Genomic DNA, 16,894 nt, shown 5'->3' on the forward strand with positions numbered 1-16,894 from the left:
TTTTGCTTGGGACCGTCCCAACCGTGGATGATAAAGCTATCAAAGGAGCTAAACTTCCTTCCAGAAAACAGATTCTTCTGTCATTCATTGGTGCAAAAGAGCAATTCCAAAGACAAGACGTCGCCAAGCCTCTCAGGGAAGCCGCAAAATCTGTCGTTCAGGAAGTCGTGATTTTTTACCAGAAAGCGAGGATACCAATAGTTGCAGAAAACAAGATGTCGGATAAGGTTTAATCGTTATACGCTGATATGCAAGAGCTGATGAAAATTCCGAAAGATCGACGATTGTCAGGAAGACTGCTTAAACGCATCGAAGATTTCAAATCCGGGTCGGAGGAGGCGTTTCCATTCTGGCCACATGATGTCTTCTATCGTATTTCGAAGAAAGAAGACCGCCTGTTCCTGAAAAAACATGATGGAGACCAGGACGAACATGATGGGAGGCGTTGATTCAAACTTGGCCACAACCAAGAAGAAAGTCGCGGAGCGTATCAAACAAAACACTATGCGCATTGAGAGAGAACGGCAACAACAGCTTGAGACAGAAGTGAATAAGGAACTGGTCGAAGACCCGGACGAGTCATCCGAAACAGATGATTCAGACGAATTTGCTCCATCAACATCGACTAGACTTCCCCATAGAAGACTAAAGAAGATTGGCTCAGATATACACGTCCCATGTGATGTGCTGAAATCACCGTAATTAGTTTCAACGGCAGTGAGGAACAATATTTCTCCTACTGCGCGAGCGGCAACCGTAGAATCTCTCATCAGCTCATGTGATGGCACTACATATGCAGTAAACTTGAACCTGGTGGAGTCCTACCGGTACCGGAAGGACACGGCCGCCAACATTGCTGAGAGAATCCAGACAGACTGGGTTCCTCCCCAACCAGCAGCAATTCACTGGGATGGCAAACTAATGGAGACGTTACCTGATAAATACGCAAAGGATGATCGTCTTCCCGTGTTGATTTCGGCCGTGGGTGGGATCAAATTGCTCGGTGTTCCTGCCCTTCCTGTAAAGTCTTTGGAAAGAGCTAAAGATCTTTCTAAAGCTACCCTCGATCTAGCGGAGATATGGAACTGTAGTGGAAATATTTCAGCTATGGTATTTGATACCGCCAGTGCGAATACGAGACATCTCACAGCTGGCTGCATTTGCATCCAGGAAAACCTCGGGAAAGCTCTGTTGTGGTGCGCCTGTCGAAGACGTGGGTGAAATCTTACTCACAAAGGCTTGGGATGCTCTGGGTGTGGAAGTATCGAAAAGCAAAGACGTGTCAGTGTTTACGAAATTAAGGGACAGGTACTCAGAACTGGATTTGACTGCTGAGCTGACGAGAGACAGCAGTTCAGATCCTTTTATGCTGGAGCAGCGACATCATGTAATTGAACTTCTGACAACCATCAAGACAGGCACTGGTGACCCCAACTTGGCTGCTGTGAACTTGTTACCGCGAGGCGACTACCGAGAACTGCTAGACTTGGTTTTAGTTTACCTAGGAGAGGACAATACATCCAACTTTCAGAAACCTGGTGCGACACACAAAGCTCGCTGGATGGCGAAACTTTTGTATGCGATCAAAATGATTCTTTTAAGAAATTCTGTTACCGATTTGAAGGATAGACTCTTATCAAAGTCTGTCATGGATAAAGTAGCAAGATTTGTGACTATTGTGATGCACATTTATGTGCCGTTGTGGTTCATGTGTCCAATTAGCTCGGAAGCGATCAATGATTTACAATTGGCTAAAAATTTGACAAAATTTGTGAATATTGATCCAGTGATAGCGAAAGCCGTTTTGAAGGGGTTCATGAATCACTACTGGTAATTGGTGCCAGAAATGATTCCGCTTAGTCTCTTTAGTGACAGTCTCGACAAGACAGAGAAACGTGAAATAGCGGAAAGGGTTTAATGTGTCAATTTGACTGATGCAATGTTGAGATTTCCATCGCGATTAGGAACCCCTAAACATTGAAATAAACATTTTACTTTTCATATCAAGCCTCACGCTAAAACAAAAGTCCAGTTCAAAAGACTCAAATTTTCAAAATCAAGGGGGACCAGATTCACCCTAGTTCACCCCCTGGTACGATGGTCAACTGATCCACTGATCGAACCAAAATAGGAGAAATATAAGAGAAACTTAGCAAGAGTGTGGGTGGAACCTGATTATTGAACATGTGAAGAAGGTAGACTAAGGATTACAGAGACCTTAGAGTTACAGTACAAGAAGATCACTTTAGGAATTTGGGATAAGGATGCTTTGAACGTGGGAAGAGCGTGACAAATACGAGGAACAGCACAGAAGAAACTTTGGTCACATTTTGTGAAGTAACGTGAGAAAGAAACGTGAGAAAGAGCATTGATGAAAAGCAGTGTGTTGCTTCCTGAAGATAGATTGCATGACAGGCCTAAGAATGTCAAGAGTGTTATTTGACCTCGTGGACTACAAAAAAAGAAACAAACAAAAAAACAGAGCAGGAAGCCTTTAAGAGCTGGATCAGCATAAGCATGACAGTGTCACTTTCCCATTAACACGCATTGTCTGAATTTGTTTGTGGTTCTGAGGTAGTAGAGTTTGTTAAACCGTATTTCACCCCATATTTATATAACATCACAGATTATTTTGTAAGATCATATTGATTTGTTTGCAATTAAAAAAAGCTGCAGTCATCGATTTTCTCTTTCTCTCTTACTATCTATCCCTCCCTACTTTCTCTTGGTCTTAGAATTTGAATGGAGCTTCAATCAGGATTTGTCAACCATCTTAGTGAAACAGGAAGAGCCGGATGTGGCTCAAAGGTCAGATCCACAGCCCATGGAAGGCCCTTCACTTATCCTAAGCCCCGCCCCTGCACGTCAAGGGTCACTATGGAGACACACAGTGAGCATCCCACGGAGAGACACTTTGCATATTGTTGTTGATGTGTGAAGTACTGTGTTTGGTTTGTTTAGGCACAGCCTACGGATGATATTAAGCCTGTTGCTATTAAAGATGAACCAAGAGAGATAGAACAGTACCTCTCCCTGCCCATTGGTACAAACAAGATCCACAATTTGCCCTTCAGTTTCTCAGCCCACAATCTTCACAGCAGTTCCGCACCATGCTTTTTCCCAGATGATGGCCTGCAGCTTCCACCAACTCCACCTAGCAGCAACCACGGTGACAGTGACAGCTCCCTGCCACCCTCCTCCCCTCACCTTGCTTTGGCCCCATCTTCCCCACAGCAACAACAGAGGCTAGTGGGCCGCGACGCAGCTTCCTCCTCTTCATCCACAGCCATCTCGTCTTCACCTCTACTAACCGCGCCACATGTCAGTAGACGCATCCAATCCTTTTCTCTGATCTTTTTGTCCTCCCGTGACTCTTGATCACCAAACAAAGGTTGCATTAAAAGCTATCACTCATCACAATTATTTTGTTTGTTCAGAAACTGCAGGGTTCCGGACCCCTCTTACTGACAGAGGAAGAGAAGCGGACCCTTGTTGCTGAGGGATACCCTGTACCTAATAAACTTCCTCTCACCAAGAGTGAAGAGAAGGCGCTGAAGAGAGTTAGAAGAAAGATAAAAAATAAGGTACATTTTGCTTTTTTTTTTTTTCTTTGCTCGAAACATATTGGTTTGCACACCAGTTAAGTCTATGACTGACAATATTTTTTTCAGACCTTAAGACTCAGCTAATTAGCAAGATTTCCAAGTCACACAGTGAACTACCGTCCACATTGTAAAGACATACAGTGAAGAAAATAAGTATTTGAACACCCTGATATATTGCAAGTTCTCCCATTTAGAAATCATGGTGGGGTCTGAAATTTTCATCGTAGGTGCATGTCCACAGTGAGAGAGATAATCTAAAAAGAAAAATCCAGAAATCACAATGTATGATTTTTTTTTAATGATTTATTTCTGTGATACAGCTCCAAATAAGTATTTGAACACCTGTCTATCAGCTAGGATTAGTCCACCTTTAAAAGTACACCTCCACTCCATCTATTATGCTGAATCAGATGCACCTGTGTGTGGTCGTTAGCTGCATAAAGACACCTGTCCACCCCATACAATCAGTAAGACTCAAACTTAAAAAAAAGACCAAGACCAAAGAGCTGTCCAAAGACACCAGAGGAAGGTTCCCCTGTTTAAACCAGCACATGTCAAGGCCCGTCTTAAGTTTGCCAATGACCATTTGGATGATACAGAGGAGTCATGGGAGAAAGGTTTGTGGTCATATGAGACCAAGGTGGAACTTTTTAGTCATAATTCCACTAACCGTGTTTATAGGAAAAGGAATGATGAGTTCCATCCCAAGAACACCATCCCTACTGTGATGCATGGGGGTGGTAGCGTTATGCTTTGGGGGTGTTTTTCTGCACATGGAACAGGACGACTGCACTGTATTAAGGAGAGGATGATTGCGGCCATATAATGTGAGATTTAGGGGAACAATCTCTTTCCCTCAGTCAGAGCATTGAAGATGGGTCGTGGCTAGGTCTTTCAACATGACAATGACCCAAAGCACACAGCCAGGAAAACCAAGGAGCTGCTCCGTAAGAAGCATATCACGGTTCTGGCGTGGCCTATCCAGTCTCCAGTCCGCAATCCAATTGAAAATTTTTGAAGGGAACTGAAACTCAGTGTTTCTCAGCGACAGCCCAGAAACCTGTCTGATCTAGAGAAGATCTGTGTGGAGGAGTAGGCCAAAATCCCTCCTGCAGTGTGTGCAAACCTGGTGAACAACTACAAGGAAACGTTTGACCTCTGTAATTGCAAACAAAGGCCACTGTACCAAATATTAACGTTGTTTTTCTCAGGTGTTGAAATACTTTGCAGCTGTATCACACAAATAAATCGTGAAAAAAATCATACATTGTGATTTGTGGATTCTTCTTTTTAGATGATCTCTCTCACAGTGGACATGCACCTATGATAAAAATTTCAGCCCCTTCCATGATTTCTAAGTGGGAAATACCCATTTTCTTCACTGTACATTAGCATATATTTATATCTTAAATTAGGACACCCAGCTACGCAGACACTGTAGCAACCATCCCAAATGATCGTTAAGAAGTGAGGTAGAGAAATTAACAAAAATGATAGTTCCATCCATCCAGCCATCCAGCCAGCCAGCCTTCCCTGTCTGGAGTTTGCATGTTCTCCCAGTGCCTGCGTCGTTTTTTTCCGGGCACTCTGGTTTCCGCCCAAATCCCAAAAACATACAACATTATTTGGACACACTAAATTGCCCCAAGGTGGGATTGTGAATGTGGCTGTTTGTCTCCATGTGCCCTGCGATTGGCTGGCAACCAGTTCAGAGAGTATCCCGCCTCCTGCCCGTTGAGAGCTGGGATAGGCTCCAGCACTCTCACGACCCTTGTAAGCGGCTAAGAAAATGGATGGATGGATGGATTGATGGATTTTACATATTGTAAAAAATAATATATATTATGAAATCTTTGTAAAATAAAAAATCATAGTAATGTAAGCTCCAAGAAGAACTCTTGTAGGACATTTTTTCCACGTGTTAAACAACACAATACTTTAGGTTCACCAGCAGTTTACAAAAAACAGGAAAAAGGCTACTGTAGATATAAAAATTATACACACCCCTTTTCAAATGAATGGTTTCTTTTTTTACTTGTAATAGAAAGCAAAGCAAATGTATTTAACTCAATGTGCTTTACATGATGAAATGGATTTTAATAAAAAGCCGTAAAACATTTAAAATGCACGAAAAAAATGATAAAAATGACAACAAAATATATATTAAAAAAATAAAAATAAAAGCACAGTTAAGAACAGAGTTATTGTGGTGTTTACATACAGTAATTCACCCGCGGGACCTCGAGTTGGGTTGTGGGGTTCCACACGGACTGTTTTTATTGTTGCACTTCCGGATTAAGGAAGTAGTGAGTTCCCACCATTATGCGGTCACTCTTTTGATGTATACAATAAAATGAGGTTTGCTCCTGTGTTCAACATTCCGCCTCCGACTCCTTTTCTTCGGTGCTACACTAGTGACTCCGACGTCAGTCCCGGGGTTTCCGAGACTGAACCGAACATGGCAACCGCCATCCTCAAATTGCCGGAGTTTTGGGAGACGTCCACGAGAGCCCTCTAGAGCTTAACGGCGGCCAGAGCAGTGAGTTTCATCACATCTCCCTCTGCCTGAGATAAATATGCTGACCTCATGGCGAACCTCCTCAAGGTTTTCGAACTTTCACGACCAGAGTGAGCCCGACGTCTTTTGGCTATTAATGGACTGGGGGACAGCAAACCTTCCGAACACATGGAAATGATGCTAAACCTGCTGGGCGCAGAGGAGCCCAACTTCCTTTTCACGGAACTGTTTCTCAGACACATCCCGCCGCATGTTCAGACAGCGCTCGCTAACACGTGTATCACTGAATCCCATTCCCTGGCTGAGGAGGCCGACTGTTTTTTCCTGGCCACCCAGCGCTTCTCCCCTGAGGTACTGTCCCCAGCGCACAGTTACTCGCCCCCGGCCGCAGGGGTGCCATCCAGCAGGGGCCCCATCGCCACCAAGGGCCACGCTGGCACAGGCTTGTGCTACTTCCACACCCATTTTGGCATGAAAGCGAAAAGGTGCCGCGCCCCTTGCAACTACAAAGCGTCAGGAAACGCCAAACCCCGCGCTCCGTAGCGGCTGTGAGCGTGGGCGGGAAGAACCGGCTGATCTTGGTCATGGAGACCCTTTCGAGGTGCAAATTGCTTTGCGACACTGGCGCCCAGACGAGCGTCCTGACCGCCACTGCAGATGACGCCGCTGGCAGGACTCAGGGGCCACCCCTACTGTCCGCTAATGGCTCCCCTAACCGCACATATGGCATAAAGACTGTGAACTTGTGTTTCGGGGGTCGGCGCTTTACATGGGACTTTGTCACTGCCTGTCTCATTCTCTCTCCTCGGCGCTGATTTTTTTTTTGCCCACGGGCTGCTGGTGGACGTGAAGAAGGGCCGTCTGGTGGACCCACTGACCTTCTCCTCGGTTGCCTGTGTCCGCAACGAAGCGACTTATGGGGGTCTCTCCAGTTCACTCTCAGACCACCAAGTATCAGCTCCTCCTTGGTGAGTTCCCCGGCTTGACATGGCCCACTTTCTCCTCTGCCACAACTAAACGTGGGGTCGAGCACCACATCGAGACCAAGGGCCCCCCGATTCAGCTGAACCCCGAGAAGCTAGCAGTCACTAAGTCCGAGTTTGCCAACATGGAGCGCCTGGGCATCGTCCACTACAATTCGTCCCTAGACCAGAAAGCGGGTGGCGACCCTGTGGTGACTACCGCCGCCTTAACAACGGCACTAGACCCGACCGTTACCCTGTCCCCCACATTCAAGACTTCTAGGCCCACCTGGTAGGTAAAAGCCTGTTCTCCAAGGTCGACCTGGTGTGCGGTTATCACCAGTTCCCCGTGCACCCCTGAGATGTTCCCAAGACGGCTGTAGTCACACCGTTTGGCCTGTTCGAGTTTCTGAAGATGCCGTTTGGACTCAATAATGCAGCCCAGTCTTTCCAATGGTTAATAGATTCTGTGCTCAGAGATTTGTCCTTTGTATTTGTCTATTTGGACGACATACTCGGCGCCAGCTCCTTGGAGGAAGAACATCTGAAGCAGCTTCGGGACCTCTTCGCAAGACTCGAGGGGCATGGCCTGATCATCAACACTGCGAAGTGTGTTTTCGGGGTGCCCTCCATCGAGTTCCTCGGGCACCTCATCGACAAAAATGGCGCCGCCCCCCTTCCGTCAAAGGTGGAGGCTTTTCCCCGACCTCGCTCGGCTCGGGGGCTCCGGGAGTTTCTGGGGATGGTGACTTTCTTCCATCGGTTCATCCCCCGGGCGGCCCACACCATGCGCCCGCTGTATGAGGCTCTTAAAGGCAAGGCTCCCAACCAGGACATTGAATGGACGGCCGAGAGGGTGGAAGCCTTAGAGGCTATGTCGGGCGCGCTGAGTTGTGCCGCTATGCTGGCCCACCCGTCCCACGGGGCCCCCGTCGCTCTTACTACTGACGCATCGGACTACTTTGTTGGGGCCGTATTCGAACAGTTTGTCGGCGGTGCCTGGCAACCGCTTGCCTTTCTCAGCCGTCAGCTGGTCCCCAGGGAACGCAAATACAGCACGTTCGATAGGGAGCTGCTCGGCCTCTGGCTGGCAATCTGCCACTTCCGTTGCCTATTGGAAGGCCGTAAATTCACAGCATATGTGGACCATAAACCCCTCACTTTCGCCATGTCCATGGTGGCCAAGTCGTGGTCCGCCCACCAGCAACGCCAACTGTCGTTCATCTCAGAGTACACTACTGATATCCAACACATCGCCGGCAAATCCAATGTGGTCGTGGACTGCCCCTCCAGGGCGGTTGTCGGCACTGTGCATCTGGGTCTCAAATACTCCCGCATGAGCGCAGACCAGGCCTCGGACCACGGGGTGCAGGCCCTCAATACATCTGACACGGGTTTCCGCCTGGAGGAAGTCGCTGTTGGTGACTCGGCCGTCAGGTTGCTGTGTGACCTCTCGGCTGGCCAGCCTCGGCTGCTGGTCCCCGCTAACTGGCGGCAGGCTTTTTTTGGACGACAGGACACCCGCTGGCCCGAAGCCGTTCCCATCTCCTCGACGACGTCGTTGGACGTGGCCCAGGCGTTCATCGACACGTGGGTTGCGCGCTTCGGGACTCCGTCCGACCTTTCCTCCAACCGTGGCCCTCAGTTTACCTCTGAACTCTGGAACGCAGTTGCTGAGAGTTTGGGGGTCAAGCTACAAAACGAAGCATCAGTAATCAAATATTTGCTGAGGAGGAAAACATCAATCGCTAGTCCCTACACGACCTGCAAAACCTACCTATCATATACTACGAGGTCCGTGAGTACTAGTAGTGATGAAGTTGGACAAGTAGAAAGGGCGACTTAAGCTCGCCCCTCGGCCCAGACTACTGTTGCTTAGCTGGCTAAAAACGAGACGCATTTGTGATCAAACCATTGCTGTTGAAAAAGCATTGAACGTAAGTAACTGTATAATCTTGTACAACCTACACAACTTGTACAATGAGGATCATGAGGAAGACTCAACCTGCAACTACTGGAGTGAGAGCCATTGGTTTGAATCTCTTTCACCCCCATATCCTTTAAATCTACATATCCTTTAGATTTTCATACTCAAACCTTCTTACTCACATACCCTTTTAACTTTAACATAGACTAGGTAGTATGTGAATTGTGTTACTTGTGTGCTGACTTTGATTATTTGACTGCTTCTATTTGGAGTTTAACTTTGACATAGATTGGGTTGTATGTGAATTGTGTATCTAATGTGGTGACTTTGTTGATTTGATTGCTTTTTTGACTATCTGCAGCCTGTTGGGAACACAATATTGTGCGACCTGTAGGACGGTCCCAAGCCCGGATAAATGCAGAGGGTTGCGTCAGGAAGGGCAGCCGGTGTTAAACTGTGCCAAACAAGTTATGGGAAAGAATAGTGGAGGCTAGACTCAGGATAGAATTAAGTATATGCGAGCAACAGTATGGTTTCACGCCTACAAAGAGTACCACAGTATTTGCCTTGAGGATGCTTGTGGGAAAGAACAGAGAAGGTCAGAAGGAGCTACATTGTGTCTTTGTAGACCCCGAGAAAGCATGACAAAGAATGACAGAGTATCAAGAGAGGAACTGTGGTACTGCATGCCCAAGTTGTGCATGCCCAAGTCCAGTGTGGTGGAGAAATATGTTAGAATAGTGCAGGACATGTATGAGGGGAGCAGAACAGTGGTGAGATGCACCGTAGGTGTGTCAGAAGAATTTAAGGTTGAGGTGGGATTGCATCAGTGATCCAATCTGCCCCCCTTCCTGTTTGCTGTAGTAAAGGATAGGCTGACAGATGAGGTTAGACCGGAATCCCCTTGGTCCATGATGTTCGCAGATGATATTGTGATCTGCAGTAAAAGCAGGGAGCAGGCGTAGGAACAATTAGAAAGATGGAGGCACGCACTGGAAAGGAGAGGAATAAAGATAAGGCGAAGTAAAGCTGTATATGTGCATGAATAAGAGGGGCGGTGGAGGACTGAAACACCAGGGAGAAGAGATAGTAAGGGTGGACGACTTCAAATACTTGGGCTCAACAATACAGAGCAATGGAGAGTGTGGTAAGGAAGTGAAGAAACGGGTCCAAGCGGGGTGGAACAGTTGGCGGAAGGTGTCTGGTGTTCTATGTGACAAAAGAGTCTCCGCTAGGATGAAGGCCAAAGTTTATAAAACAGCGGTGAGTTTGGCCATGATGTACGCATTAGAGACTGCGGTACTGAAGAAACAACAGGAAGCAGAACTTGAGGAAACAGAAATGAAGATGTTGAGGTTCTCGCTCGGAGTGAGCAGGTTGGATAGGATTAGAAATGAGATCATTAGAGGGACAGCCAAAATTGGATGTTTTGGAGACAAGGTTAGAGAGAACAGACTTTGATGGTTTGGACATATCCAGAGGCGAGTTTGCTGAGGATAGAGCTGCCAGGCAAAAGTGCGAGAGGAAGACCAAAGAAAAGGTTGATGGATGTTGTGAGGGAGGACATGAAGACTGTGGGTGTTTGAGAGGAAGATGCACGAGATGGGTTTAGATGGAAAAACATGACACACTGTGGCAACCCCTAATTAGGACAAGACGAAAGGAAAAGAAGAAGAAAGAAGAAACAATCTAAAAAGTATGAGATAAAAGAAGAGTTTTCAACCTGGATTGTTGCCGTTAGCCGAGCTTCGGCGACGGCAGAGGCCTTTAGCTGAGTTTTGGTGGTTGCGGAGGGCTTTAGCCTAGCTTCGGCGTCCGGGGCTAATGGCCTCCTCCGCCTGGAAGCTCAGCTCGTGGCCCGCCGCCAGAGCTCTCTCGTCAGACTCCCCGTCATTTCGTTCGAAGAACTATCCACGGCTGCCGGCCTGGAGCTCCGGGAGCCTTTGTTCACGCACTTATATCCCACGCGTAGGCCTCCGAGTAGTCAGACTCCGTGTCATTCCGCCTGATGAACCATCCAAATATTCAACATTTACAGCCACAGGTTCAAATCTGTATAGAAGTATTCCTCCGTCTTCCTGATCAAACGATACTGCTATTTCTTCATCAGATGAGGATAAATCAGAGAAATCAGTGCTGGGCATAAAAGGTGTCCCATGTAATCGAGCGTTTGGAATGGCACGTAACACGTCACATCCGTCCACGTAGGTCATGTGACTCGCGAAAATGGCAGCACGCCGGAAAATTCGTAATTGTCAATAAAAATATTCTCAAAACACTATTATATGAGACAGGATTTAACATCACATTGTCAAAATAGAGTATATATTACATGACCTATTAGACACATTGTTCATGCAAACCATTGGATTTCCCCTTCAATATTATCCTGATTTTGAATGCATGAATTTCCTAACTCTGTCTCAGAAAGCTGAAATGTAATCCATTTACATGAAAATCAAAATCATTCATATGCATTTTTTATTTTTAAACAGATCTCAGCTCAGGAGAGTCGGAGGAAGAAGAAAGAGTATGTGGAATGTCTGGAGAAAAAGTGAGTTTCAGTTTTTCTAGCCAATTTCCCCCCTTCAGTTATCTCTTAAACTGCTTTTTCTTCCTATTAGATAACAGTTCATCGTAGGCACACCCTGTTGTATAAGTACGGTTTCACTCAACAGAAAAACCTGAATGTATTTTTGCAGACGTGTTACGAGACTCACCTCACAAAGACCTGAATGTCTTTTGAAGTGAATCCAGGAACACGGCAGCAAGGGGATGGGGGGAGGGGGGGGGGGCTTGAAATCCAGCTGTTTGTAATTTTCAGGTTTTCCCAACTCAGTGTGCAGCCCTGCCAGAGGTCAGCTGAGACTCATCATAAAAGAAGATCATGGTCTTTTTGTAATAGTTTTTGTGGAGGATTCTAGTCACCGGATGAGCAGCAGGATTAGTGGAGGATCCCTTACGAAACTAACAGCAGGCGGCTGGTTTAATGGACAACACTTAGAATAAGATGCATTCAAAACAAACAGCAGGATCATTAGATCTTTCATTTTGGTGTAATTAAATTAGATTGCCTTCCATCAATCCATTATCAGAGCCACTTATCCTCACGAGAGTCACGGGAGTGCTGGAGCCTATTGTACCTGTTTATGTACAGCCGCTCTGTGAAAATGTGATTTGAAAATAAATAGTTTATTTTAATATCCATCCATCCATTTCCTGGGATGCTTATCCTCACGGGGTTCATAGGTTAATTTTAATCTTCTTCTTTTCCTTTCGGCTTGTCCCGTTAGGGGTCGCCACAGCGTGTCATCTTTTGCCATCTTAGCCTATCTCCTGCATCTTCCTCTCTAACCCCAACTGCCCTCATGTCTTCCCTCACCACATCCATAAACCTTCTCTTTGGTCTTCCTCTCGCTCTTTTGCCTGGGAGCTCCATCCTCAGCATCCTTCTACCAATATACTCACTCTCTCGCCTCTGAACATGTCCAAACCATCGAAGTCTGCTCTCTCGAATCTTGTCTCCAAAACATCCAGCTTTGGCTGTCCCTCTAATGAGCTCATTTCTAATCCTATCCAACCTGGTCACTCCGAGCGAGAACCTCAACATCTTCATTTCTGCCACCTCCAGTTCAGATTCCTGTTGTTTCTTCAGTGCCACTGTCTCTAATCCGTACATCATGGCCGGCCTCACCACTGTTTTGTAAACTTTGCCCTTCATCCTAGCAGACACTCTTCTGTCACATAACACACCAGACACCTTTCGCCAGCTGTTCCAACCTGCTTGGACCCGTTTCTTCACTTCCTGACCACACTCTCCATTGCTCTGTATTGTTGACCCCAAGTATTTGAAGTCATCCACCCTCGCTATCTCTTCTCCCTGTACCCTCACTCTTCCCCCTCTACTTTTCTCATTCACGCACATATATTCTGTTTTACTTCGGCTATTCTTCATTCCTCTCCTTTCCAGTGCATGTCTCCATCTTTCCAATTGTTCCTCTGCATGCTCCCTGCTTTCACTGCATATGACAATATCATCTGCGAACATCATGGTCCAAGGGGATTCCAGTCTAACCTCATCTGTCAGCCTATCCATTACCACTGCAAACAGGAAGGGGCTCAGAGCTGATCCCTGATGCAGTCCCACCTCCACCTTAAATTCCTCTGTCACACCTAAGGCACACCTCACCATTGTTCTGCTGCCATCATACATGTCCTGTACTATTTTAACATACTTCTCTGCCACACCAGACTTACGCATGCAGTACCACAGTTCCTCTCTTGGTACTCTGTCATAGGCTTTCTCGAGATCCACAAAGACACAATGTAGCTCCTTCTGACCTTCTCTGTACTTTTCCACGAGCATCCTCAAGGCAAATAATGCATCTGTGGTACTCTTTCTAGGCATGAAACCATACTGTTGCTCGCAGATACTTACTTCTGACCTGAGTCTAGCCTCCACTACTCTTTCCCATAACTTCATTGTGTGGCTCATCAACTTTATTCCTCTATAGTTCCCACAGCTCTGAACATCCACTTTGTTCTTAAAAATGAGAACTAGAACACTTTTCCTCCATTCTTCAGGCATCTTTTCGCCCGCTAGTATTCTGTTGAATAAGTTGGTCAAAAACTCCACAGCCATCCCTCCAAATTGCTTCCATACCTCTACCGGTATGTCATCAGGACCAACTGCCTTCCCATTTTTCATCCTTTGTAATGCCTTTCTGACTTCCCCCTTAGTAATCATTTCCACTTCCTGGTCCTTCACTCTTGCCTCTTCAACTCTTCCTTCTCTCTCATTTTCTTCATTCATCAACTTCTCAAAGTATTCTTTCCATCTATTTAGTACACTACCGGCACCAGTCAACACATTTCCATCTCTATCCTTAATCACCCTGACCTGCTGTACATCCTTCCCATCTCTATCCCTGTCTGGCCAACCTGTAGAGATCCTTTTCTCCTTCTTTCGTGTCCAACCTGGTGTACATGTCTTCATATGCCTCTTGTTTAGCCTTTGCCACCTCTACCTTTGCCCTACGTCGCATCTCGATGTACTCCTTTCGCCTCTCCTCAGTCCTCTCAGTATCCCACTTCTTCTTCGCTAATCTCTTTCCTTGTATGACTCCCTGTATTATGGGGTTCCACCACCAAGTCTCCTTCTCCCCTTTCCTACCAGATGACACACCAAGTACTCTCCTGCCTGTCTCTCTGATCATCTTGGCTGTCGTCGTCCAGTCTTCCAGGAGCTTCAGTTGTCCATCGAGAGCCTGTCTCACCTCTTTCCGGAAGGCCGCACAACATTCTTCCTTTCTCAGCTTCCACCACATGGTTCTCTGCTCTACCTTTGTCTTCTTAATCTTCCTACCCACCACCAGAATCATCCTACATACTACCATCCTATGCTGTCGAGCTACACTCTCCCCTACCACTACTTTACAGTCAGTAACCTCCTTCAGATTACATCGTCTGCACAAAATATAATCTACCTGCGTGGTTCTACCGCCGCTCTTGTAGGTCACTATATGTTCCTCCCTCTTTTGGAAATAAGTGTTCACTACAGCCATCTCCATCCTTTTTGCAAAGTCCACCACCATCTGCCCTTCAAAGTTCCTTTCCTGGATGCCGTACTTACCCATCACTTCTTCATCGCCCCTGTTTCCTTTACCAATATGTCCATTACAATCTGCACCAATCACAACTCTCTCGCTGTCTGGGATGCTCAGAACTACTTCATCTAGTTCCTTCCAGAATTTCTCTTTCAACTCTAGGTCACATCCTACCTGTGGTGCATAGCCGCTAACCACATTATACATAACACCCTCAATTTCAAATTTTAGTCTCATCACTCGATCTGATACTCTTTTCACCTCCAAGACATTCTTAGCCAGCTCTTCCTTTAAAATAACCCCTACTCCATTTCTCTTCCCATCTACTCCGTGGTAGAATAATTTAAACCCTGCTCCCAAACTTCTAGCCTTACTACCTTTCCACCTGCTCTCTTGGATGCACAGAATATCAACCTTTCTCCTAATCATCATGTCAACCAACTCCTGAGCTTTTCCTGTCATAGTCCCAACATTCAAAGTCCCTACACTCAGTTGTAGGCTCTGTGCATTCCTTTTTTTCTTCTGACGCTGGATCCGGTTTCCTCCTCTTCTTTGTCTTCGACCCACAGTAGCTGAATTTCCACCGACGCCCTGCAGGTTAGCAGTGCCGGGGGCGGGCGTTGTTAACCCGGGCCACGACCGATCCGGTATGGGATTCTTTAGATGAACGCTCATATTTGTTTGGCACAGTTTTTACGCCGGATGCCCTTCCTGACGCAACCCTCTGCATTTATCCGGGCTTGGGACCGGCCTACAGATTGCACTGGTTTGTGCCCCCATAGGGCTGCATTTCATAGGTTAATTTTAATAATCACTCTAAAGTAAATAAGGAAGGGAACATCCCCCTGTCAATCTGTGTGTCAGGAAGAATCTTCTTGGATGGTCACATGTGACAAAAAGGGAAAGAAGTATTTCATACGTCACCATTTTTCTTACTAAATATATTTCTAAAGGTACAATTGACCTGAAAATTTCACCAGATATTTTGAACAACCCAAGTAATCTGCACATACAACTTGGAACAAAAAAGATCAGAATTTATGTAAAATGACTCGGGGAAAAAGTATTGTACAAATGAAGAAAGACACAAAAATGTACGGAATGCCAAGACATCAAATCTGTCAATAATCAAACAGCAATCCAGTCCATTTTCAATTCAAATGTATATCAGCTGGTTCAGTCTGAATTGATGGCCTTCAAAAAGGTGAGTCAAGACACATCTCATGATGGGTAAGCTCAAAGAGGTGTATCAAGACCATTGCAAACTAATTGTTACAATACATAATGATGCCATTGCTTACAGGAGCATATCTAAGCTTCTGAATGTCCCACTGAGCACAATTATGTCCATATGTACGTGGAAAGCCAATTGTAGCACCATAAATTTGTGTCAATCACATGTTCCTCACAGAATCAGGATCATCTTTATTGCCAAATATGTCAGCGCAGAAGAGGAATTTGTCTCTGATAGTTGAAGCCACTCTAGTACAGCAACAGTCAGTCAATTGACAAAGAATTTAATGGACAATGAGCGAACAGTCACCATGGAAGACCCCGTTGGTGAAAAAAATCACGTCAAAATTTGCGAAAAATTTGCTGAAAAACATTTTGACAACCAATTTAAGTACTGGGAAAATATAACCTCATCTGATGAGGGACAAATTGAAATCTCTGGATGCCATAATGTACACCACATTTGGAGGAGGAGTGGCACTGCACGTCACCCTAAAAACACCATAGCAGCAATGAAGTTCAGGGGAGACACCATGATGGTGTGGGGCTGCTTACAGCAAATGGTACTGGTAAACGCCGCATTATTGAAGAAAGTATGAATGGGCCAAAAAAGAAATTATCAATAAAAATATCTGCTGCCATCTATGAGGATGATAAAAATGAAAAGAGGGTCAAGATTTTATCAAGATAATGATCCAAAACAGTGACAAAGAAACTCTTAATTGGGTTCAACGACAAAAAAAAATAGTGCTGCTAGAATGGCCCAACCAATCACCTTACTTGAATCTAATTGAAATTTTATGGAAAGAACTGAAACTGAAGGTCCAAACAAGAAGCCCACAGAACCTTCAAGATTCGAAAATTGCTTTTCTGTAGGAATGGGCCAAAATCACACCAGACTAAAGCATGAGACTAGTTTCTCCATGCAGGAGGCGTCTTGAATATGCCATTGCAAACTAAGGCTTTTGTTAAAAGTATTTAATATCAGCTGCTTAGCTCTAGCATCTCATGCTGTGTGTAAGCAATGACATACTTTATGAGGC

General features: G+C 45.7%; 1 protein-coding gene across 5 annotated transcripts in view; it reads left to right on the forward strand.

The window, feature by feature from the left end:
• Positions 1–16,894, forward strand: part of creb3l1 (cAMP responsive element binding protein 3-like 1) — a 64,270-nt gene that overhangs the window by 35,583 nt on the left and 11,793 nt on the right. For 4 of the 5 annotated variants that reach the window (XM_061804875.1, XM_061804892.1, XM_061804884.1 and 1 more), the window contains 5 exons: positions 2,736–2,890; positions 2,962–3,043; positions 3,125–3,321; positions 3,438–3,584; positions 11,508–11,566. In XM_061804875.1, coding sequence (XP_061660859.1) covers positions 2,736–2,890; positions 2,962–3,043; positions 3,125–3,321; positions 3,438–3,584; positions 11,508–11,566 — 640 coding nt within the window. Of the gene's footprint in view, positions 1–2,735; positions 2,891–2,961; positions 3,322–3,437; positions 3,585–11,507; positions 11,567–16,894 lie in introns of all 5 variants that reach the window. The other variant, XM_061804855.1, reaches the window with a different exon arrangement.

The sequence above is a fragment of the Syngnathoides biaculeatus genome, chromosome 2, assembly GCF_019802595.1.
Source record: "Syngnathoides biaculeatus isolate LvHL_M chromosome 2, ASM1980259v1, whole genome shotgun sequence".
NCBI classification, from domain to species: domain Eukaryota; kingdom Metazoa; phylum Chordata; class Actinopteri; order Syngnathiformes; family Syngnathidae; genus Syngnathoides; species Syngnathoides biaculeatus.